Raw genomic sequence first — 25,369 nt, forward strand, 5'->3', positions numbered from 1 at the left:
TTTGAATGTTTAAAATTTTCACTTAACAGGTATGCTTAGTTCACACGGGTTTTTCCTGGGCTCCTTATTTCCAAACCAATCCCTCCTCTACATAACGTAGAGGTCATCCAGAAAGAAGCTGTGACAGAGATCATTACAGCCAGTATTTTTTTGACTAACAATGGCTACTATAGTACTTAGCACAGCCAACAATGCTCAGTAAATATCAGTCTAACCTGCACTCCTCTCCTTTTACTATTTCACCAATTCCTTCAGAGTGTGAGTGGGGAAGTAAATGCAAATCTGTATTGCTTGATTTACTTTTTAGGTTCTTGGTAGCTGAAATAGTTGGAAAAAAATTTAAAGACTGAAAATTGAAATTCTTGTCATCTTATCCTTCAGCATTGAAAAAGATGACCTTCAATGCAGTTTTTACTTTGCCCAAAATTCTTACCTGAGCTTTTAGTTAGTGACAAACAAAACTGTTTTGATTCGCCTGCTAATGAGCTGTGAGATGGTCCAAAGAACAAAGAAAAAAATCAAAACCTGTGATATTCATTTTAGATGAAAGAAAATTTTTTTCAGAGAAATGAATTCAGAAAAACGAATATCCAAGTGAAATTAACTCTGCTTGTTGTGAAAACACAGCAGTAAGAGTAGCAACAGGCCAGGAACAGCATAAACAAATACCAGGAAAGTTATTTTCAGAATCTGTTTACTTAATGTTTAACACTGAAATCAAACACAAGAGGGTCATTAGGGAGACCTTCTGCATTACTCCACTTAAGCAATTAGAATCTGTAAGTAGTATAAAGATAATTACTCATTTGGTCCTCCTACACAGCAATTAGTTCATATGGTAAATATGAAAGTACAGCATTGCATTGCAGGTTGTTTTCTACCGGTCTGTCTGTGTAGACTGTAGCAGAATGGGGGGCAAAAGGCAATTGGAAAGGGCCTTATTAAAGTGTGTTATTTAGTTTTGGGCATACAGTAGATGTTTAATATTTTTTGATTGACAGTGAAATTATTTCTTTAGACAATTTGACTTAAAAACCACCCAAGTCAGTGTGCATAAAGACAAAAACCAAATGAAGCCTGCAGATTTTAGTTTGTCTTAATTCGTGGTAAAAATAGTCCTAGTTAAACCAATCGTCCTATGGATCAGGTCAAAATGATTCAACTAATGAATGCTTCCCTACTGGAGTGCTATGCCTAATATTTATAGTAGGTTTACCATAGTCCTGTGCAAAGCAAATAATTTACCATGAACTGATTAGCTGTTTTTAAAAAAGACTACTTATTCTACTAGCATAGACACGCTAACAAGTTCAATGTATCCCACTTCAAAAATAAAGAATCCCTCATCACAAGAGGGTTAAATCAATCCTCAGGTTATGATATGGGATCAAACTCTGCCCGAAAACAGTTTAAAAACCATATAAACATATTATATCCTGAAGCCCATGTTTATTAATTTTATTTTGTCGCTTTAGTTCTAGTGATTTGCACCCATTTGCATTAAAGAATTATAAAAACAGGTGAGCTTAAGACATCCGAGTCCAAATCTCCCATTTTACAGACTCAGGCAAAGACCCGAAAGCAGGCCGGCCGTGGTGGCTAGTGCCAGCATTTTGGGAAGCTAAGGCGGTAGGATTGATTGAGCACAGGAGTTCAAGACCAGCCAGGGCACCATAGTGAGATCCTTGTCTTTACAATAAGTTTTAAAAAAAGATAGCGCCTGGAGTCCCTGGAGTCCTAGCTACTAGGGAGGCTGAAGTCGGAGGATCGCCAAGACCTGAAAACAACTTCAAGGTTAGGCTGAGATGTGTGACAGATTTGAACTTAATCCTGTTCCCTTTAACACCCATGTCTTGTTTTAAGTCGCTAAGAAAGGAGATGGAGGGAGTCAAGTTGTGCATTCTCAATCACCAATTACGGATTAATCGACAGAATCTTATCTGATTATTAGTACAAATAACATTTTATTTTGTGATCTACCTAAGAGGGTTTGCTTATTCACGCATTCTTTTTTCTAATTAACTTTTTCCGTTTTTCTTCTATTGGGATGACTTTTCCAGAAGGGCAGAAGCAGATAGCACAGAAAGTAGAATACATCCGTGGAAAAGTTGGAGAGACAAAGGCGGCGGGGATGGCTGCATTGATGCAGGGAAAAGTATTGGGAAAACGGAGAGGGCTCCTCGGGCCAACTCTGGGCAACGATGAGCATCCCCGGCCTCGGCAGGGGCGCCGGGCCGCCCGCCCTCCCTCCCTCCCTCCCTCGCGAGTCCCTTCTTCAGAGGACGCGGGGAGCCGGGTCTGCGCGCTCCGCCGCCTGTCACCTAGCGCCCGCGCCGGGCTGCGATTGGACGCGTCGCCGCCAGGCACCCGCCAGAAACACCAGTGCGCTGGGGAGAGGAGTGGGGCGTGCTTGCGAGTCGAGGGCTTGCTTTGGCTTTTTTACGGCTCCCCCCTCCCCTCAGCACTCCATGCCGGGTCTCTAGTTCCAGGCGCCTCGGCTCGCTCGCGCGGCGGGAGAGTTGGCGCAAACCTCGCCGCAGCCGCAGCCTCCTCGCGCGCCTCTCCTTCCCCTGCGCCCTCCGCTCCCGCCATGGGGCCAACGTGGGGCTCCTAAGAGTTGCCGGCTCTCAGCGGCGCAATCTCCAGCCAAAGTCACCGCGGGCGGACTATGGCTTAGGGCGCCAGAGGGGTTAGAGGTACGGGAAGAGGAAAAGACGGCTAACTGGGAAAAAAAGAGAAAGCGAAAGAAAAGCCAAACGATGAGTTTCCACAAGGAGGACGGAGTGAACAGTCTGTGCCAGAAGGCTCTGCACATCGTCACCGAGCTGTGCTTCGCCGGCCAGGTGGAGTGGGAGAAGTGCTCGGGCATCTTCCCTCGGGACAGGGGCAGCCAGGGCGGAAGCAGCACAGGTAACCGGGAGGGCTCCGCTCGCGTCCTCGCGCTCCGCTGGGACCCCGCGCGCTAGGCGGCAAGCTCCGGGGTTCTGCGCCTCCCGCGCCGCTCCCAGGGCATATTTGGGGCGCCGCGCTTTCCTACCTCGCTCCTTCCTTCGCTCAGCTCCTGACGACGTCGAGGGTGGGGCGTTTGGGTTTTGTTTCCTCCTGTCCACCTGCCGGGCTTCTCCCTTTCTCTGGTCCGCTTCCCGCCTCCCGGCGCCGTCTCCCGCTCCCAGCCTCGCCGCGCCTCTCCGCGTTCTCCCGCGCCTCCCATCTCCCTCCCGGAGTGGAGAGGTGAGTGCGGGCGGTGACGGCGCCGGGACGGCTCGCGGCTTGGCTGCTTGTGGGGGCGGCTCACCTGTGGGACTAGGGCTGCTCTCGCTCGTTCCACCGGCCGCTGGTCCCGGCCTTGTTGATGGGGGCCAGGCTGGACGGACAAGCCATGCTTGGACGCAGAACTCCCTTGCAGAGGTGGCTGCCTTGGCCTCCGAGGTAACTCGCGGCTGCAACCTGTCGGGCACCTGACAATTTCTAAAGCCCTTTTAATATATATGATTTTCTAGGGTTTCATGACAAAGTTGGTAAAACAGGGATTATTGATCCCATTTGTGAGGCGACACCTAAAGCTCAGAGCACATATCGAAGAAGTGGAAGAGAGGGGAAACGTTTAAAATCCCTAGCACACGCACGCTCTCAGACATCCAACTCAGACGTCCTCCCTACCCTTCAGGAAACTAGGAAATGGGCTGGATGCAGGAGGATATCGACCGTCGGAAATCTGGAGATGGAAAAAAGTCTCAAGTGGATTTTCCTCAAGGCTTGGGGGTGGAAAGGATCGAATCCAAGCCACTGTTTGGGTCACGGTTGGGGAAAAGGTTGGTGTGTCCAGCCTGCTGTGCTGCTCGGGCGCACGCGAGGTGGATCCCCGAGTTGCGGGCTGCGTGGTTTCAAGAGCCGCTTGAGAGGGTCACTTGTTGCACTAGGAGTCAAAAAACACTGCTTTGGGGATTTTCGACTGGAAGGTTGCCATTCCTTCTCTAGGTTCTTTCCCTTTGCTTTTCCTGTCATTTTGATCTCCTGGCGGGATTTTAAGAGTTGAAGGTAGTCAGGGCAACAAGAGCTGGACAGCCAAGCTCAGGACAACATGGAGCCCTGCGTGCTGGGAGGGAGCAAAGCGGGGCACACTTAGTGAATCCTCTCCACCACCACCCCTGCGTCAAAGCCAAGCGGGGAGTGGGAATGGGTTTAGTTTAGCTTTTACATTCCATCGTTCACATGGGTAGCTGCAGGGTTTGGTATTCTCTGATCCACGGCAAGGTGAGCCAAGGGGGCTCTGTCTGCACTTGGCAGAGCTTGAAGAGATGCCGCTGCTTGGACCCTGGATAGGAAAACTTTAAAATTTTCTCAGTGTATAAACACAACTGAGAATCATTTCCATTCGTTCAGTAGGTGTTAAATTCCTAGGAGTGTATGAAACTCAGTGGAAGGCACTGTGTGAGCATGTTGTATTCTGTGTCGTGCGTATCGTTGCTAAGTATGAGGTAAAGACCAGAATAGTGTGACCTCAGAGTCCTCTGTGGTGATATTAGATAAGCTTTTCAGAAACGTCTTTAGTGACCCACTTGCTAAAGGTAACACTCAGAGAAGGGGCTACACTGGACGAAATGAGAGTATTTAAGTTTGAAGATTGTGCTTTGGTAATTGAACAGTTGATGCTGTAAATAAAACTACTGATTTTCCTCTTTCCTGCCCTTTTGTGATCACACACCAAATAGTGGTTTCCCGGGTCTCAGACTGGCTGGTAATGAGGAAAATATGTGGAAGTTAGAAACCAAATCCCAGCTCTGAAATCTGTCCAAAATGCACAACTGTATCAGCTTCAGATAAACTATAGTATATGAATTATAGAAATAGTTCTCAGTTTTTCCTAATCACTGCAAGAAGTAGTTGTAGTCTGAATTCCTTTTGAACTTTTCCCCTTGGGAATAAAAAGTGAGAAAAATTAGTCTAAAACAATTGCAAGAATATTTTCCTCCCCTTAAGAGGAAAAATAGACTACATAATATATACAAGTGGGGTATTCGATTTATAATATAGGAACACACATATTTATTGGCTGTTACTAGGAAAGATATTCCACTAAGTTGTGTATGACGTATAAAGACAAGATTGCTATACGTTTTTCATTTGCGAATCCAAGCAACAGTTAGAAGTAAAATACTTTAATCTACAAATAGACACTCAAAGTTAATAGATATCTATGAAGTGGATTTAAAGATTGTTTGCCAAATATTTAATTATATTTCTTAGCCACCCAGCGTCACACTGTCCTTTAAAGTAGATTTTCTTATAACTTGTGCTCTCATGCTTGTTATTATAGGTACCTAAATAAAGCACTTCCAGTGATCCTTCTACTCATCGTTTAATGAGAAGGCCATTTTTTGTAGGAAGACATCAACAATGTTGAATGGCACAGTGCTTATTTACTTTGAAAGTTAATCAGCACTGCCCAGATGGTATTGGTTGTTCTAACATTACAGTGATAATTACAAGCTCCAAAATTGTGTATATTTTTAATTCCTTCACATAGAGATAGTGGGAGAGAAATTCAGGTAATTCCAGTTAAAATCATTCTACATGAAGGGAGCTACAAATCATGTATATATGTAAGATATTATCTTACGGGTTTTGCAAATGCTGGTGAAGTGCAAGTATCACCATTATTTTTACCATATCAGCAGTAGCAGAAGCAGCAGCAGTATTGTTGCCATTGAGGATCTCACAATCACAATATGATCACAACATGACCAATCTCATACTTTAATAAAATTGGTGAAGACTTACACTAAAGTTGCCAACACAAGTTCATTTACTCTTTTGGCGTAGTTTGTCAGAGTCATTATATGTGCCAGCATTACTAATATTCTAGAAAGTTCACCATGTGCACTTTTTAGAATATCAGATATTTTGAGTCTTTTTACCATGGATTCTCTCCCTCTCCCGAAATAGATATGTCACCCACTAAATTAATCTCAATGCACAATATGATTTAATATTAGAATGCTTAGGGAAAATACAAAGCAACATATTGGGCCCAAAAGTTATTTTTCAGGCATACTGTGACTGAATACATATAATCATTTTTAAACTGGATTTAGCTTAATTTCTGATTACTCCTTAATTGCTGCTCAAATCCTCATCAATTTCAAGGAACCTATGTTGCTTAAAAGGCAGACGTCATAAATCACAGCTAATCAATCCCACTTAAGCTCACAGTCACTGGAGCTCACATCACAATTGTATAGATCTAACCTTAATTTAAAGATTTTCATAAGTATTTAATTAATCAATGTTCTAATTTTGCATGTTTACACAATTTTAATTTGGGACTAAAAATTATAAAATAAACATTTAGACAAATTCTTCTAAATTCATACATATGTTCTTCAGTTTCTTAGAGGTAGGGATAAAAGTAGGTATATGGGAAATAATTTGATTAAAGTACTTAACTGACAAGAAAAGGGATAGTTAAGTAAAATTATAAGAATTACAACATAATTTTCCTCTAAGATCAGGCATAGTGGGTCTATGATAAAGTTTTAAAATTAGTAGAGGGACTTCATAGTAGAGGGACAAAGCAAATGACTACCCAATTAATTGAGTTATCATTTTTTAATCACCATAACGGGGTTTTACACATCCTAGTGATTGTATAAAGAATTCCAATTTACAAACATATTATCAGTAGAATTTTTTCCTTGAGACTTGTAGGTCTATAAAAGAATAATGGAGCCACAGTGAATTCAGAATGATTGGCCTGTTTGAAGAAGAATATATAAGAGGATATTTTTCCTTCCTCCACATTGTCACTCCACTGAAGAGTGGCCAGCTTCTACTATGTCTAGTCTCATTGTCACATGATCACCTTGTGCTTGGTCTGATTTACTTCAAATGCAAATGGAGACCTATCTTCAAAGCCAAGAAGATCTCAGCAAACATTTATTCTTAAATCCCAGTATGTTAGCAGTATTGGCAGGAATTTCTTTTTGCTTTAACCTTTTCTTTTTCCTTTGTGACAAATTAAAAGCTGTATTTCCTTTTTCTATGAACTGTGAGTCTCTGACATCTAATTCTTATGAGTGATTTTGTATACCAAGTTCAAATCACATTTTTAAAAAAACAGTCATTACTGTAATACTGGCTTTTTGAAAAAATTGGTAATTGTTTGAGATGCATCTGCATTCATTTACAAGCTTTTTTAAATACAAAATTCCGGCAGAAGACAATCATTACCATAAATGTTTAATGTAATTTCCAATGCCAATGAAAATCATTTCTATTTTGAACATATGATTATATTCTTCCCAATCTACATTTTATTCCACTAACGTTGTACACATTAAGTCAATAGCATGTCAGCTCTTTGAGGGCAGGGGCTTGTTTATTGTTTTATCTTCAGTGCCTTGAAAAATCTGTGGTTCATACTAGCTACTTTATTTATTTATTATTTTTATTTTATTTTTTTGAGATGGAGGTTCACTGTTGTTGCCCAGGCTAGAGTGCAATGGCGGGATCTCAGCTCATCACAACCTCCGCCTCCCAAGTAGCTGGGATTACAGGCATGTGCCACCACGCCCAGCTAATTTTGTATTTTTAGTAGAGACGGGGGTTTTCTCCATGTTGGCCAGGGTGGTCTCCAACTCCCGACCTCAGGTGATCCGCCCACTTCTGCATCCCAAAGTGCTGAGATTACAGGCGTGAGCTACCGCACCTGGCCCAATTAATATTTTTTAAATGAATGAATGAATCAAGGGATTTATTATCAAGAAGCTTCAACTTTATTATTTGTAAGATAATGAGTCTTAATAACCTCCAAATCTCTTCTGCAACTAAATTGTATACATCTGTATTTTTGTGTCACCAGTATCTAATACAATATCCTGTATAGACATACAAAATATCTAGTTTATGATAATAGCAGAAATTAGAGCACTTACAACATTAAAAAGCTAGAATTCAGTCAGCAATATACTCATGAAAAAGCAACTGAACTTGATACAGGTATCCATTGACTTTCTTCAGAGTGTGTTCAGCTGGATCTGTAATTCCATGACTAAATTTGTAAGTGTTGCATAAAGCACTGAGTCTACAAGTTCTAGAATCTCTGTTCAATATATTCACGTATGGCAGTAAAAGGAAAGCATGTTAGTGTGCTAAGTAGAAAGTGGCAGGGGAAAAGTAACTATCTCATGATTCAAATTGCTGTTAATCATTCCAGTTGAAAGTAGGAATCATCACTTTGCAGATGTGAAAACTAAGGCAAAGAAATTTAACCTCCCTTCAAATCACCACTAGTTAGTGATGGAGATAGGCTAAGAAACCAGGGCTTCCTAGATTTTAGCCTAGGTTTAACAAAGAGTAGGAATAGGAAGAGGAGATTCTGGGGGCATCCTTGGCGCTGAAGGGCATTGGAAAAAATGTCTGTGAAGATAAGCTGTTAATATTATTACATTATTGGCTATAATTACTGGCCAATAAAATTTATTAGTGTGCAATTATGACCCATATCTCAAACCTTTCTATTAGATTTTCTATCATTCAAATATAACAAGCAGTGTTTTTCATTTTTCTTACTTGACTATGCACACATGTGTACTTCAGTGTACACGAGTAGGTGTTTACATCTTCTTGGCCAAATATAATTGATTTGTGTCAACTGTAAAATCACATAAAAGATTTTTAGTGTGTTTGAAATGCACGACTTTGAACGCATATAATCCTAAATATAGTTCCTTTCATATGTTTATAAATAAGTCTGTAGTGAAAACAGATATTATATTACCAGTTACATTGTTTTTGTTAATTTGTAATTAGAAAAAATAATTCATTAAAATCTTGTATGCTGTATTTTCCTACCATATTTTGGTCAAGTTAAGTAATTAACAGTGTATACTATTAAAATTCAGTACTATGAGGCATTGGAGACAAAATGTAACTGAAAAAGAGCTGAGAGCCACCCACTCAAAAATCTCAGGGCATCATTAGTATGAATCTATCAAACTGAACCTTCAGATAAGGAGTGTTATTATTATAGGTCTTTTGTCTAACTGGCACAATGCCAGTTTCCTCTGTTGGTGGAATATCTAACACTGACCAAGTTTACAAACAGAATTCCTGACTAAAGAGATGGCTTCTTTTATTATTTTATAGGGTAATTTTGTTTTTCTTCATAATGTTAAATACATCCTAAGTAGTCACTGAAGCTATAAGAGCTGGCATCAACATGCCTCACATAGACTATTGGGGAAAAAAAGTAGAAGCTCTTATGGGTTTATTACCAGAAATTAATAAAACTCTTTACACCTTTGTTTCTTTATGGAATTGTGCTGTAATGGCCTTGGAGCCAGAAGGGGGGAATCATCCTAAGGGGAATAGAAAGGAACCGATATTAATGATTTTTTTTTCCTTAGATGGACCTTGATGTATGTTATGATCTACTGTCTAATTTATTATTCCATTGTTGACTAGATAACATGACAGTCAATTTTTAAAACCTTGTAAATGTCAACTTGTCCATACCACAATATTGTCTTAATTAAACAAGGACTGTTGTTTTCTCTTCAGTATTTATTAATATTATTCCCTTAGTGATGTTTTAGTAGTCATGGATTTATAGGACTAATGGACAAAACAATATTCAGAAGCCTATAATTTCTAATCTGTTACAATATAAGCTGTTAATGTACCTGAGAAGTGGTTTTAGCATTATGCTTTTATTCAAGCAATATTTATTGAGCGCTTACTCTGTGAAAGCCACTGCGCCAAGCATTAAATGTACTAGAGCCATTAATTAAATGTATGTGGTGCTATGTGTGTTGTTCAAGTTAATGTAAATATATGAGTAATATACAGTCACCAATTATAAATAATTTACTCAATTATGAGCATATGTAAAGCTTTTTAATAAATTTAGATATTCGAATACCATACTTGGTACCACGTTTTATCAAATCGAAGATGCCTTTGATTATAAGATGCACCGTTATTTTATGTGGCACCAAGAAAGGAAAGAGAATGTTGCCAAATAAACTATGGCACAATGCTTTTTAATCACGTGGAATTTTTATTTTATATGTATAGAAATACTTCTTTTAAAACTTAGACTTTTAAAGAAATCTTATATCACTCTGACACAAATATAGGAAGGAAAACGTAAAAGAAATAGGTTAAAGTAATTTTAAAACTAAAATTCTGAATCTGATTCTTCTGAATGGCTTTTTGATTCAGAATTAATGATGTCCTTGTTTTTCCACACATTATCATATTCTATGTCATAAAAAGTGTTAATGATGCATTTTTTTCTTAACATAATTCATAAAAGATATACAGGCCAAGGGTACTGTGCTCTAAAGCTAACTGTGCAAATATGTGGGATGTTGGCAGTGTTTCTAAATACATCTGACTCACCACCTTCACCACCCATTTCCAAAAATTTGACTTATAAGGTTGAAGGATGTGCTTCACTATTTTCTCCAATATTCTCTTATAAGCCACTTGGACTTATTCTATGAATTTTGATGCTGATGCTTTTGCTTTAGCGCATACACAAATAATGAAAATTACGACATAGTTACTGCTTGGCTATTAGCTATTGTAACAAGCCATCAATACTAAGATAACATTCTGATTTCAAAAATGTAAAATGTTTTAAAGTATGTATTTTATAATGGATTAAATATAGTATTAATGTAATTGTTATCATTTATTGAAATTCAAGAGAAAGGCAAAGGTCAATAAATTTAAAATGGACATTATAAGAGGCAATGTGAAAGGATTGTTGTTGATTGATGATATTATGTATTAGATTTATAGATGAGAAAGTGACTACTAGTTGCTTCCCAGTATTCATCTCCCGCTTCTACTTCACAGCAATAGGATCTCTTATTTTTCTTAAGAATATGGCAGCATAAAAAATTTTAAAAGAGCATTTTTCAGTCCCTTTCCAGTTTGGTATAGCCACATGACTAAGTCCTGACCCTTGGGAAATTAGCAATGATGTGCACAACTTCAAATTTGTACTTTTAAAATGAAATGACATACCCTCACCTTCCCTTTTTCCATCTTCTTCTTCCATCCAGCTGCCTGAAATATGGACGTAGTAGCTTGCCATCTTGGACTTCAAAGAGAAGCAAAGACCTTTGAATAGTAGAGCAAAAATGTAAAACAAACCAGAATTCCAGGCACCTTAGAGTTGATAAATCTGCCATGGCCTGTTTATGCTGGGACAGTCTCACTTCACATGAGAGAGAAATAAACTATCTTGTTTCAGTCACTATTAATTTGGTCCCTTGTTATAGAAATCAGAAGCATGCCCTAATTATTATAATGGTAATATCAGATGAATAGTATAAATAAATTAACTTCAAAGATAATCCCAAAATTTCATCTTTGACTAAGAGTTGCTGATGTGAGTTTTATTCCCCCTCTTTCTCTATGAAATGGTGCCATAAGCAAATATGGACTGTGGTTAGGCAACAACAGGAAGCAGGAAAGAAACAAAGGGCTTGAAATATCGATGAACTAAATTATATATAATTTCTGATTAATTATTGGAAATCACATTTTTGTAGATTTTGTACATTTTGAAAAATTAAAAATGAACTAGAATTTTAAAATTTTTAAAAAGATACAGATAGACACAGAGGAGAATATCAATTCAAGCAGTAGTAATTGCATGATCATGCAGAAATTGGAATTGAGAACAGGACACTTGGCCTGTGCTTTTCTGCATGATCATGTTAGCTGCATGGGTAGTAGGTAATTGGACTTAGCAGTATTTATAAGTTTCAGTGGACAAGATCATGCAAATGTTGTGGCCTGGTTATACAGACTTTAGCAAAGTTCTGCTATGCTAAAAGTTTCTGAGGAATTCGCATTTTAGAAGTTCCCTGTATTTTCTGATGACAGTGATCTTTTTCTCAGTTTTTCTGAACTGTGTCACTTTATTTTGGGATATTAAAACATGATAAAAGAGTAAAATGTTTCTGACTAAAATTAGTTAGAGATATATAGTCAGACAGACCGACAGACATATAGACAGTGGCAGAATAATGTTTATGCATGTGTATGTAATCAAACCAGAGTTCGAGCAATTTTAAACCTAATTATCTCAGAGCCTAATCTAATTTCTGTTTATTTCATTAGCTCTTAATCTTTCCAGATATGATAGGATGAATGCTATGTAATGGATTCTTTTTAATTATCCGGAGACAGTGAAAATTAGAGCTAGAGAGCCTAGTCATCAAGTTTGCCCGTTGGAATGGGTAACTTGAAAGCCTGTGTAGAAAAGCCAGGACATTCAGATTCATCTCCCTGGCCTCCCAGTGATTGGCCACCTTCCTCCAGTGATCTTCTCTAGTTCAACTTACCTCTTTTCTTTTATGATCATACTCAAACCCTTGTCATTATGGTGAACAATACTACCATAGCATTGTAAATCCAAATATTTCAATCCCCAACCAAAATCTCCTATGAGTTCATCTTTCTCATTTAGAAACTCCAGTATATTAACTTTTCTATTTATCTCTGAAATTTCTTTCAGTAAGTATGATGTCATACTTATGATGCATCATTTTATCTGCCCAATACACTCCTCCTTTGGGGTCTATCACATTCTTCTGGAAAAATAAACAAACCAAAAACCTTATGCATGGATGCATTTATTTGTCTCTTTGCCCCTACACCAAAGCTGCTGAATATTTTAAAACCAGGCAGACTAGTATCACTTTATTGGTCTCCAATTTTGAAAGAAATGTATATTCTGACCAGGCATCTAATGTTTTCCTATTCAAGTTTCTCCTATTCTCTATAGTTCCTATTTCAAACTTTTCTCATGCTCTTCAAATATCCCAAACTATTCCCAAATATTCCAACATAATTGACAGTTAACCCTAACTCCTCCTTTGGAGAGAAAAATACAGTTATAAACAAGAATTCACTTGACTTCCTGCCTCGAGACCTATAACCTTACTGGCATCCAGAACTATTCTCTTTTTCTTACAAAGAAAGAAGCAATCCAATTCTTTGATCTTTGCTTCAGATCTCATCCATTGTCACCTTTTATGGGACTTCACTGTTAATTATTCTGCTTAATTGCCTATCCATTCTTGTCCACTGATTCCTTCTCACCATTCTGAAGCATGCTGAAGTATTGCAAATCCTAATGAAAACACCTTCATCAACTCCACGTGCTGCTGTAGTTATTGCTCCCTCTCTCTCCTCCTTCCCTAGGTATAATTTCTTGAAGGAATTATCTACTCTCACAGAGTCCATTTCCACACTGCCAGTCTTTTTTTTTTTTTTTTTTTTTTTTTTTTTTTTTTTTTTTTTTTGAGACAGAGTCTCACTCTGTCACCCAGGCTGGAGTGCAGTGGCGCAACCTCGGCTCACTGCAAGCTCCACCTCCCAGGCTCACGCCATTCTCCTGCCTCAGCCTCCCGAGTAGCTGGGACTACAGGCACCCGCCACCACACCTGGCTAATTTTTTGTACTTTTAGTAGAGACGGAGTTTCATCGCTTTAGCCAGGATGGTCTCGATCTTCTGACCTCATGATCCGCCCGTCTCAGCCTCCCAAAGTGCTGGGATTACAGGCGTGAGCCACCGCGCCTGGCCGCCAGTCATTTCTTAATCCACAGTAATCTGGTTAACACAACATCTGCTTCACTGGCCTCATAGAATTCACTAAAGACATACTTGTTAAAGTTAATGGTCACTTCTCAACTCTTGTTTTAATTGAACTTATTTTAATGATTTACACTATCATTTCTTAAAATATTCTCCTAGCTTCTGTGAATACCCACTGACCTGATTTTTTTGCATGTCTTTCTTTCTCCTTTTCTCCATTCTTCTGTGCAGGTTTCTTATGCCTTGAAACTCTCTTTAAATATTGGTGTACTCAGGATTCTGTTGAGGAACATTTATCTTCTATGGATTCAGATCCCACTACTTAAGGAAGTTAAATTAGTTGCAATTTATTTAAGTTGCATTTATGCATGACCAATAGCCTACTCAAAATTTCAACTTGCATGACCATAAGTACTTCAAACTCAGTACGAGCAAAACTGAGTCACATTCTTGTCCTTTTTAATCTTCACACTCCTTCACTAGAGCTTTGATATTCTCTGGAATCTTTTCTTTCCCATTTCAGCAACCCTGATTCAGAACCACTAGTCTCTCACACGGATAGCTCTTGTAATCTATTAACTAGTGTTTCCTCTTCCAGTCTTGCCTTCACTTCTATCTTCTCCTTAGTCAAAATGTTAGTTCTGAAATGCATATTTTCATTTCAACACCTTGATTTAAAATGTTTCTGGGATTACTCATTTTTCTTTGAATTAAATCCAAACTCATAGTGTACTTCATGTCATAGTTAAATGAATCACAAACATGAAAAAGTCATTTAAAATTTTTTGATGACTTTATAAATTCTCCTAGATCCTCAATCTCTTGATAGGTTATTTTTCTTTTGTTAAACAAGGCTTGTTATTGGGAGAAAAATATGTCATGAAGAGCTACGCATTAAGCGCTTGATTTCATTTTTAATACTATTAATGATTAGTCATAATTGCTATGGCAAGCAATGCAAAACATAAATAAAATACAATAAGCTTGTTTGCATAATTTTCGTTTTATTTTTCAGGATAAAATTCTACTTAATCTAACTTCTTGCACTGTTTTCTATTAAGCAGAATTCACTTTCTCCCATGCCTTATGTCTCTGGGTGCAAGGAGCTACAACATTGTAATTATGATGGAATCTTGACCCACCCCCATCCTTGAGAAATGATATATCAATTTCTCCCTTCTTTGAGGAAAAAGCTTGACATCTTCAGGAAACAAAAATTTTCTGCTTCTCTATATTGTAAAATGTACAGGGTCAAGTCCCCATGGAGAATGCCTGTGCTAGTCCCATGGGCCCATTTCCTGGTTCATAGATGACACCTTCTTGCTATGCCCTCACATGGTAGAAGGGCAAAAGAGCACCCTTGGCCTACTTTATAAGAACACTAATCCTACTCATGAAGACTTCCCTCATGACCTAATGCCCTCCCTAGAAGTCCCACCTCCTAATACCATGGCCTTGGGGATTAGGATGTCAGCATATGAATTTTGGGGGTGATACAAAAATTCAGGCCATAGCACAATTCATTAATTAATTTAGGACTCAAGAAATTAAGAGAAATTAGAAACAAAAATAATACAAAATTATCAGAAAGAATCTATGGAGGTTGAAAAATGTAACTAATAATGTCTCATTCTCTATTAGTAATGTGTTATTCTCATTTATACTGTTGAAAACAGTTTACAGAAATATTTAATGATTCTCTGCCTAGAGAATGAGAAGCTTGCATCTTTAGATCAAAGATGAAGCAAACAAGAGTTTCCTATTGTGTGCAGTTTTAGAATTTCTTGCCTCATGGCTTCATGGCAGGTTGCAGTTTTTCAATCTTTGTTTGCAAAATCTTGAACCCATCATAGTGTACTTGGAAATGATGTGCATACATCATAATTTTCCTGTATATAATTAGAATTTTTACCGGGGTGGAACTTTTCAAGTACCTCCTTTGAGAATTTCCAGGAATGATTATTAACCTTTTCTTCCTACAAAGATAACTTAAAATTGAGTTTTTGAAATTCTGAATCAGGAAAGAATAACAATTATGATGTAAAATTTTCTTTCCATTTCTGCTTTTTTATGTACAATATTAATTAATCATTTTTACATTGTAATTTTTCCAGATATTTCGGTCAGCCTGTTAGCAGTCGTTGTCAGCTTTTGTGGACTGGCCTTGTTGGTTGTCTCACTTTTTGTCTTCTGGAAGCTGTGTTGGCCATGCTGGAAAAGCAAACCTGTGACTTCCAACATCACTACCCTTCCACAGAGCATTTCAAGTGCTCCTACTGAAGTTTTTGAGACTGAAGAGAAAAAAGAAATTAAGGAAAATGAAAAGCCAGCCGTAAAAGCTATTGAGCCTGCAATAAAAATCAGCCACACTTCCCCTGACATCCCAGCAGAAGTCCAAACTGCTTTAAAAGAACATTTAATTAAACATGCACGTGTGCAAAGACAAATTACTGAGCCTACGTCATCATCCCGGTAAGGAAAGATTAAATATATAAAACTGGTGTGTGTGCGTGTGTGTGTGTGTGTGTGTGTGTGTGTGAAATTTCATAAGAGAGAAAAACTTTAGTTGGGAGAAAAGAGAAACAGGAGAAATGGGAAAGACATAGGAAATAGATAATTAAATAAAGAGAGAAAGGGTAGGACAGAGTACATAGGGGCAGAGAGAGAGAAACTAAGAACAAAGAAGCCAAATAAGGAGCAGGACCATGAAAGGGGCTTAGCAGAATATGAGGTCTCAGTAAAATCGTGTAACTACAGATTATTATTAAACTCTTTCCACTGAAATATCATTAGTTGATAGCTGCTACTTGTAGTCTTCCAACTTAATTTTATTCGACCAATAAATATTAAGAAAGCCATTTGAAATGCATATCGTGGAGGCTCTACACAATCAGAAATCATCTAGAATTTCACAATCACAGCTAACAGATTCATTAGTCTGCAACTGTTTAACACATATACCAAAAACATGAAACTTCATTGTGTGTTTGAGCTCATGTAGACCAGATTCTTACACTGGGCAAAGTATAAGTTCCACAAGAGGCCAAATATCATGGGCATATGGAGGAGTGTACATTAAAAGGAGGAAGAAGAGGACTTCCTTAAGGAAATACATTTTAACTCAGCCTGGGAAAATCAACAAAACTTTGTTGAAAATAATTAACCACAGTATATTCTAATTGTATTAACTATAAAGGAAAAAATGATTCCTGTAAAGAGGCATTTTTTTCTGCTAAGTAGAGACATCAGTTCTTAAAACAAATTGCATGTTAGCAGTTTTTCTCGGGTTGCCAAAAGTAGCAACTAGTTTTATTCTAGGGCAGGGTAAAATCAATGGTCTCTTATTGAGAGGTAACTGTATTTCCTGCAAACTGATTGACTTCCTAATCTTACCTTTTTATCTCTCTAAACCGAAGATGCATCCATGTTTTCCAATATGGTAATACTTTTAAGGGTTTAGAAATCTATCAAATTGAAAAACTGGGTCATATTGGCTACTAGAATTGAAAGGCTATTCAATATGTATTTTGTGTAAATGGGAGAATTATATCTACAAATAAATCCACTTCTTACTTAAATGTATTCCAGAGGGATAAGTAAGAATAATTATTACCTTTGAGATAAGGGACTTTGAGATAAGGAGGTTGGATGGAAGTGTCTTTTTCATGTTACACTTTTCTAGGCTACTTAAATTTTATAACTAAGGAATGCCTCATATTTTGTTTTTATTTTGACAAGTTTTCCTGAGCAATGACATTTAGGCTCATTTTAAATTTTCTTATTTATGATCTTTATGTAATGTAACTCAATAAATATTCATGTTAATTTTTATATTTATTGAACTATATATATTTATTGAATTATATATATTTATTGAACTATAAAATAATTGTCCAATAAACCACTTTTTTAAACATGTTTTACAAATAGGGGAAAAAATGTCTTTGGGAGGAACTTCCTTTTTTCCAAGACATTGGTCTCGCTATACTTATAGGGGAAAACTGCTTTAAAATTACCTCATGTATTTACTTGATTATCACTACCATCCCGGAAAACTTTGGCCACATATGATATCTTATAGCCACGAAGACTAAAGACACTCAGAAATTTCAAGGTAAAAATCTTCAATTAATCTGCAAAACATTTTAAAAATACTAACCACTGTGAATGTATATTAGCTTAGCATTCAGAATCATTCAACTCTTTAGTTGATATGTACAGATTATATGTGGATACTCAATGAAGACAAATTCAGGTAATCAATGTTTTTTTGGAACCTCAGAAAAACAAAATACTATCTCCAAAATATTACCTGTTGAGTATAAAGAGACCACTTATTTGATTATCCCTAGCTAGAGGAGAATGAAAACACGTGAGCAAAGACTTCATTTTGCTAGCTATGAATTTCTCAGTAATTATGTGAAATTGAACAAATCAGAAAAACATAAAAATTTCAACCTTAAAATCATAAAAATTAGATTGTATATATCTGATATTTTGTAAGAGGAAAAACTGCAACACACATTTAGAGTTTTGCTAGAACTTTGATATCAATCATTTCACCTGCCTCTGACTTTCATTGTTTATATGAGTGGTTGGGGAAAGAAGAAGAAGAAAAGAATTTTGAGCACTTGCAATTTTGTCACTATGCCAAGACACCCTTCCTGATAATCCTTCACCAACCTGCATGAAGTAAGTATTATTAATTATCCCCATGACATGTGAGTTAACTGAAACCCAGAGAGATTTAAAAATTTGCCTGAAGTCATGCAGCTGGGAAGAGTAAGAATTCAAATTTATCCAGATGGATGAACACATATTAAGCATAAACGCCAAAGGGATGTAGTTTTCCTGCAATTAAATATGTTGGTTACAAAGTATGCTTAGGACAGGTAGTTTGAAGGCTGGAGAATAACAGCATCTTCCTGTTCATCATACTCAATTAAAAATCTGGAATTGTATATGAATATCATGAATGACTAGAGTCATTATTTGAACTTGTTTAGCCTTGGGATGAATTCCTTGCAGAAAACATGATTATTTCTAGTTCTCAAAACCCTTATCTACATTAATTACTTCATCATACTAGAAATTACCTTTATAGAGAGAGGAAGAGGAAATTGCTGAGTTCATTATGTAGTCCACATGAACACAGAGATCAAGGGTACATTATTATAAATCAAATTATTCTGCTCAAATGCCAACTTTTCACTGAGATGTAGCAAAATCAAACCTACATGCACAGGCACGCACACACACACACACATAACACACACAGATGCACACACACACACACACTGAATTTAACTTTAATACTTTGTTTCCTCACCTTATTAGTATGCCCCAGCTCCAGTCTGTTGGGACTCCTTTAAAATTTGGCTCAGACATCATAGTCTTTCAAGTTTTACTTGTCTCTGTATTTAAATAGCATCCTGATGGGCCTAGAAGTTAGCAGCATTGCTGGAAACTCCCACATTTTTCAAGTTATCATCTCCTTTTTCAAGTATGTGGACATTTTGCCCTATCAGCCTGCCAGGCAACCAAACAACCCAGCTGGCATTTGTGTATTTCTTCATTACTAATATTCTTCAAGTGTCATCTTGATTGATTGTTTATTCATCCAATAACCTTATTCAACATATATTTAATCCTGGGTATAGTCAACGTATCCTTCACTCTTTCCACTCCAAAAACTCTAAGGATCTGTGACAATTTCTGTAAATTTATAATATAATGTGGAGACAATACATGTAATACCAATATAAGGAATTACAAGTGCCAGCTATGTGATGGAGAATGTGGAATTCAGAACATTGAGACATTATTTCCAGCTAAGGCATGGAGAAGAGCCATTAAGCTGAGTTGAAGGAAACTGGAAATTCAGATAAGTGGCAATTGGGAGAGGATGTGCATTCTAGATGGACATATTTTATTTGAAAAATCATGGAGTAGGAAATTTTGCTAAGAAAACAGCAGATAAGGTATTGTGATCAAAAAATAGAGTAAAGTGAAGGAATAATGGAAGATAAAATCAGCTGAAATTGAAGTATAGTGAAACCTTGAAATCATGGCCAACATGTTCAGAGTCTCTCTTGTCAAAAACAAAATACTTGTAGCAGAGGAGTTCTGTGGGTAAGTGTTATGTTTTAGGATAATTCACTTGGCAACACTTTACAAGACAGACTGTAGGAGAAGACATCTACTTTGTAATTTTTATTATGTTCAAGTGTAATAAAAATCAGGAAATAGAAAACAACAACAAAAAGAAACATATGAAAATGTGTAAAGGAAAATCTAAGATCCCTTGTAAAAAAACATTAAGTGGCACTTCAATAATTCCATGTCTAGTCCAAATCTTTTAAAAGTCATTAAAGCTGTTATACTATGATTATACCAAGCTACCATTAGCATTTTGGTTCCATATACCCCCACATATAGAGTTCTATGCTGCTTTCTTAGGCAGAAAATCAGCCGTATTCACTTCTATATTGCTTTTTTTAACTTTTTTTTTAATACTTTAAGTTTTGATGCCTTAACAAAGCACTGTAGGAACTCAAAGTGAACTTACTGAATTGAAAGAATCAATAAATGAATTCAATGACCTCATCTTGTTTATCTTACTGATCTTCCATGGTTGCTCACTAGAAGGGTACTTGGTCTTTTTACCATCCTCCTAAAGATCTGACTCTCTTTGCCTCTGTGCTTTTGTTCATGCTGCTTTCCTTGTGTGGAATAACAACCTCGTTTTTATGTACTACAAGATCTTTAAGGAAAATGCATCTGAGAGTCCACTTTCTCTGCCCAATTATTAACTATTATCCTTTATTATTTAAAGCTGTAATTACAATCTAGCAATTATTTTCTATCTTAATATTGAGCTCCAGCTGTTTCCAAACTAGATGCTAAATTTTCAGCATCTAAGCGTGTGTAACCCACTTTTATGCCCTCCTATTCCACCACTGTGTAGGCACATAAGTGTCAATTGAATGCTTTTGATTGATTGATCATCCTCCACTTCATTTTGCCTTTTTAAATACATCATCTTTAAAAGCCACACGAGATGATGAGTGGTGAGATAACACTGTGTTCCTATTAGAAAGAGGTTAATGATAGTATTCTCACAGATGAGTATGAGAACCAATTTTCTTTGAATTTATTAATGGCGTAAAGACGAGGTGAATAGTAACTGGCAAAATAATTTGTTGAGGATGAGGAATTATATAGATTTATCACCTTTAGGACTCTAAGTACCTATTGAAAATAATTAGGAACTGTAATAGCAGAACAAATTGAACATGAAACAAAAACAGGAAAATGTACATGGGAAGAAATCACTGACTTATATGTGCTGATGAATTTACAATATTTACAATTAGCTATGGTTGATTAGAAGCGTAATGCTTAAAATCATCATGCATAGTATCCAAAAGAACGCTTAATGTGCATTATTATAAGAAAAATTAAGAATTATGTAAAAATACATAAAATGAGACTCCATAGTTAACTTTACTGTAGGAATGTTTTTAAAAAATTAAATTTCTCTGAAAAGATAGCAAAAATTGAAATTATCTATGCTAAAACACTGTAAGAAATGAAAAATGGGATATTATAAAAAGGGGGAGTTTAAAAGATATATGGCTAGCTAGGGTATCAAGGAGCGACACTTGCCCAGATCAATGGAAAGACCTGAGATCTGTCTCCCTGAAATAGAAGTTCATAAAACATGCTTTGCAGGAAATTGAGGTGGTTAAATAATTCCCTTCATGAAAGAAATGTATTAGGTGTACACACTTGCTTCTTTTCTGAAAAGAGATGACTCTTTGAACTAAGGCCAGAGTCACATCCTTACAAAATGATTGAAATTTGAAGTTTGTTTTCTGGTAGTTATAAATATTGTCTTATATGCAAACACTGATTTGGTTCTTTTTTGCTGTTGTTGTTGTTGTTGTTTTGATACAGAGTCTCACTCTGTTGCCCAGGCAGGAGTGCAGTGGCATGATCATACCTCTCTGCAGCCTTGAGCTCCTAGGTTCAAGCAATCCTCCTGCCTCAGCCTCCCAAGTTGCCAGGACTACAGGCATGCACCACCATGCCCAGCTAATTATTATTTTTTTTTTTTTCTAGAGATGAGGTCTCAAAATGTTGCCTAAGCTGGTCTTGAATTCCTGGCCTCAAGCAATCCTCTCACCTCAGCCTCCTAGTCTTCTACGTAATGTGAATAAATGCTTGGGAAGTTTGATTTTATTAGTCACAGGAATCTTAGGGTAAATTATTTTCATACAAACTCCAACAGACATTTTCTTAGTTCCTAGTAAATGTTTATGATGAAATACATTAAAAGATGAATAATACTCTCTGCCATAATAAAGACCACAATTTAGAAGAAAGTCTTGGAGAGTGAAAGACAAATCTGAAAACAGGTAATTTCAATACACTATTTGCAGTAAGGTCGAGGAGATGTGGAGACACAGATGAAGTGTCATCAAGAGTGGTACATGAACCTGGTTGTAGAGCTATCACTATTTTTCTCCAAAACCTAGCTGAGCTCACCAGGAGGTAAGCTCATGAGAGTCAGAAACATATTACAAAGTAAGGGGAAGGTATAAAATTGCACACTGAGCATAGAGATCCAGAGCTAGAATTATGGTCACATGACCTTCTAGGAATCAAGTAATACTAAAAAATAAGTTCTTGGATTTATTATTTTGACCAGTTATTATTGAGAATTTTTTAATGTTTAAGGCTTCAGTCTATATTTACTTCTTTTCTTGTAATATAATATGTTCTCAGAACGTTATCTGTAGATCAAAAGCTATGAAGAAGTATTTTCCAAGCTAATTACTTCATATACATTCATTTAAATATATGCTAGATGAAAAGCAATTGCTTATCATCTCTTTTTATGGTGTTTATGTCTTTTTTTTAAACATGGAGAGAAGTCAAGGTAAGTATTTTGAGAATAACTGAATTGCCTCCTTAGCACAGTAGGCAGTATGTTATTCTCATAATCTGAAGGTTTTAAGTTCAGAATAACTGAACATTTATTTCATTAAATTTATTAAAGAACCAATTGCCTGTAAATTCTTTGAACAGAATAAAGGTAAATTACTGAAGGGATTTTAGCCATCTCTTTAAATAATTGAGAAGAAAACCAGTTGTTTCTCTAGCTTTTATTATTATTATTCAATTGCTATTTAGTCACATGGCTAAATTTTTCAGAGAAAATATTTTCTTTATTCAACAATATTTATTGAACACTTATGTCATAGACATTTTTTCTTGAAATTTGATACACATTTGGCACAAAACTGTCAAAAGTCCCCCCACACACACACATTCTTATAAGTTATATGATGTATTACAAGGTAATACGTCCTACAGAAAATAATAGCACAAAATAAAGGGATTGGATAGGTTGAATGGGAGGCAGTGTTGCAATTTTAAACATTGTAGCCAGGACAGATCTTGCTGAGAAGGTAAATTGTGCAAAGACTCAAAAGTGGTAGAGAGGTGGGCCTTGAGGAGTCTGGGAGGGCTTTTCATGTAGAGGAGGCAGGCGCTGCAAAGGCCCTGAAGCTAGAACCCTTGCTACATGTTCCCACCAAGAGAAATCCAGGAGAAAAAGCAGAGGTAGAGGGGGCTACATTATTTTTGACTTTTACTCTGAGTAATATGGGAAGCCACTAGAGGGTTTTAAGTCAAAAGAGTAGCATGACCTGTTTTTAAAAGATGATTCTGCCTGCTGTATTGAAAATAGACATTGAGGAAGGCACATGGATAGAAGCAGAAAGTCCACTAAGGAAGCTCTAATCCAGGCCAGAGGTGATGGTGTTTCAGACCAGGGAAGTGGTAGTTAATAATGTTCATGAGAACTGACTGGATATATTTTGAGGGTGTAAGAAACAGACCATCCTGATAGATGAGCTGAGGCATGTGAGTGAAATAAGAAGAGTCAAAAATGACTTGAAGATTTTGGACTGAGCGTCTGGGAAAATCAAGTTGAGACAGATGAGACTGTGAATGGAGTGAGTTAGAGAGGCAAGAAGAGGAGATCTGGACCTGTGGTATTTAAGGATTCTGTTAGAAATCTAAGTGGACAAGTTCAGTGGGCAACCAGGTAATGACTCTGGAACTCTGAAGTGAATCTGTGATACATATATAAATTTGGGATCCTCAGCATGTAGATTATGTCCTAAGCCAGGAGATGATATCATCAAATAGTTGAGAGTAGATGGGAAAAAGAAGAAAAAGGATAAATTTCTGAGCGTTGAGAGGTTAGGAACAGCCAAGTGGACTGAGAACTAGAGGCTAGTAAAGTAGGAGGGAAGCTGGGAGGGCGGAACCTGGAAGCCAAGTGAGGAGAGTAAGTAAGCTCCCAGGAGGGAGTAGCTGTCAGAGGAGTGTGCTAAGGCCGGGTGGGATGAGGATTGTGAATGGACCTGTTTGAATTTAGCAATATTGGGGAGACATTGTTCACATTTTCAAGAGCGATTGTGGTACAGTATATGAAAAGCTGATTAGAGTAAGTTTAAATAGAATTTGAACAGTGAATATACTGTCCTCAACTCTTTCAAAGAGCTTTGCTGCAAATATGTTAGAGAAACAGAGCAGCAAAGAGAAAGTAGGGTGAATAGAAAGTTCTTTTAACTTTACATCCCAACTCAGACAACCCTTCCAACTCACCAAAACCTCCAATCCATTGATTCTGTCACTATGTCATAATTCCTATATCTTTGATATTATTTTGTTTCCTTCTTAGTTTCAATTCCATGGTCAATCAGAGCCACTCTCTTGTGTACACCCTCAATTCTCTTGTTGCTTTCTATTTTTGTATTTGCAGGGCAAAACCACAGCCCTAGCTGAATTCATTGCTCTGTCATCTCTACACTTGCACATGTGCAAATGAGTATGACTGGAAAAAATATAAACAACTCTCATGGATCCACTTGAAATTCATGACCACATTCCTCATTTAGCTAGCTAATGCTGCACAGCAATCTGTTTTCCCTCTCAATCTTTTGAGAGTCACAAGACTATTGTGTTGATACATTTTCTGTTGCTCATAGCAGAATACCAGAAGCTGGATCATTTATAAAGAAAATGAATTTATTTCTTACAGTTAGAAAAGCTTTGAAGTCCCTGGTTGAGGGGCCACAACTGGCAAGGGTCTTCTTGCCGGTGAGGACTCTGCAGAGTCCCAAGGTGGTGCAGACCATCTCAAGGCAAAGGGGCAGAGTATGCTAATATGCTAGCTCAGCTCTCTCTTCCTCTTCTTATAAAGCCAGCAGCTCCACTCCCGTGATCATCCACAAATCTATTAACTCATTAATCCATTGATTCATGAATGGATTTAATCCATTCATGAGGCAGAGCCCTTATGCCCTAGTCATGTCTTACAGTACAGGCTCTGCCTCTCAATACTGCCACATCAGGGATTAAGTTTCAATGTGAGTTTTGGAGGGGACATTCAAACCACACCGTTTTATACCTTCTCACTTTTTTTCAAACTTCTATCACCTTCTTCCTCTTCTCAGTTTTAATTAATTACCTTACTTCCCATTTTACTAAGAAAATTGAAGCAAATGGCAGAAACCTTCCACAGGCTCCCACCACATCATCAACCCTCTTACCAGGATCTATCCCATATACTTGCCTTCCTGATGGATAGTACATTAACTATCAATGCTCCTATCTATAACGAATCCCTCCACTTTCATGTTAGATCCCATTTTACCTCCTGTCACTTCT

At 37.3% G+C, this 25,369-nt stretch overlaps 1 protein-coding gene across 3 annotated transcripts in view; it reads left to right on the top strand.

Annotated features, from left to right (window-relative positions):
• The first annotated feature begins 2,292 nt into the window (after positions 1-2,292).
• Positions 2,293-25,369, top strand: part of SYT10 (synaptotagmin 10) — a 68,978-nt gene continuing 45,901 nt past the window's right edge. For all 3 annotated transcript variants that reach the window (XR_673435.5, XR_673434.5, XM_528725.7), the window contains exons 1-2: positions 2,293-2,910; positions 15,736-16,093. Coding sequence is in view for 1 of the 3 variants with exons in the window: in XM_528725.7 (XP_528725.3) it covers positions 2,760-2,910; positions 15,736-16,093 (509 nt within the window). In the remaining 2 variants the exon portion in view is untranslated. The remainder of the gene's footprint in view (positions 2,911-15,735; positions 16,094-25,369) is intronic.

The sequence above is a fragment of the Pan troglodytes genome, chromosome 10 (genome assembly GCF_028858775.2).
Source record: "Pan troglodytes isolate AG18354 chromosome 10, NHGRI_mPanTro3-v2.0_pri, whole genome shotgun sequence".
In the NCBI taxonomy this organism is placed as follows: Eukaryota; Metazoa; Chordata; class Mammalia; order Primates; family Hominidae; genus Pan; species Pan troglodytes.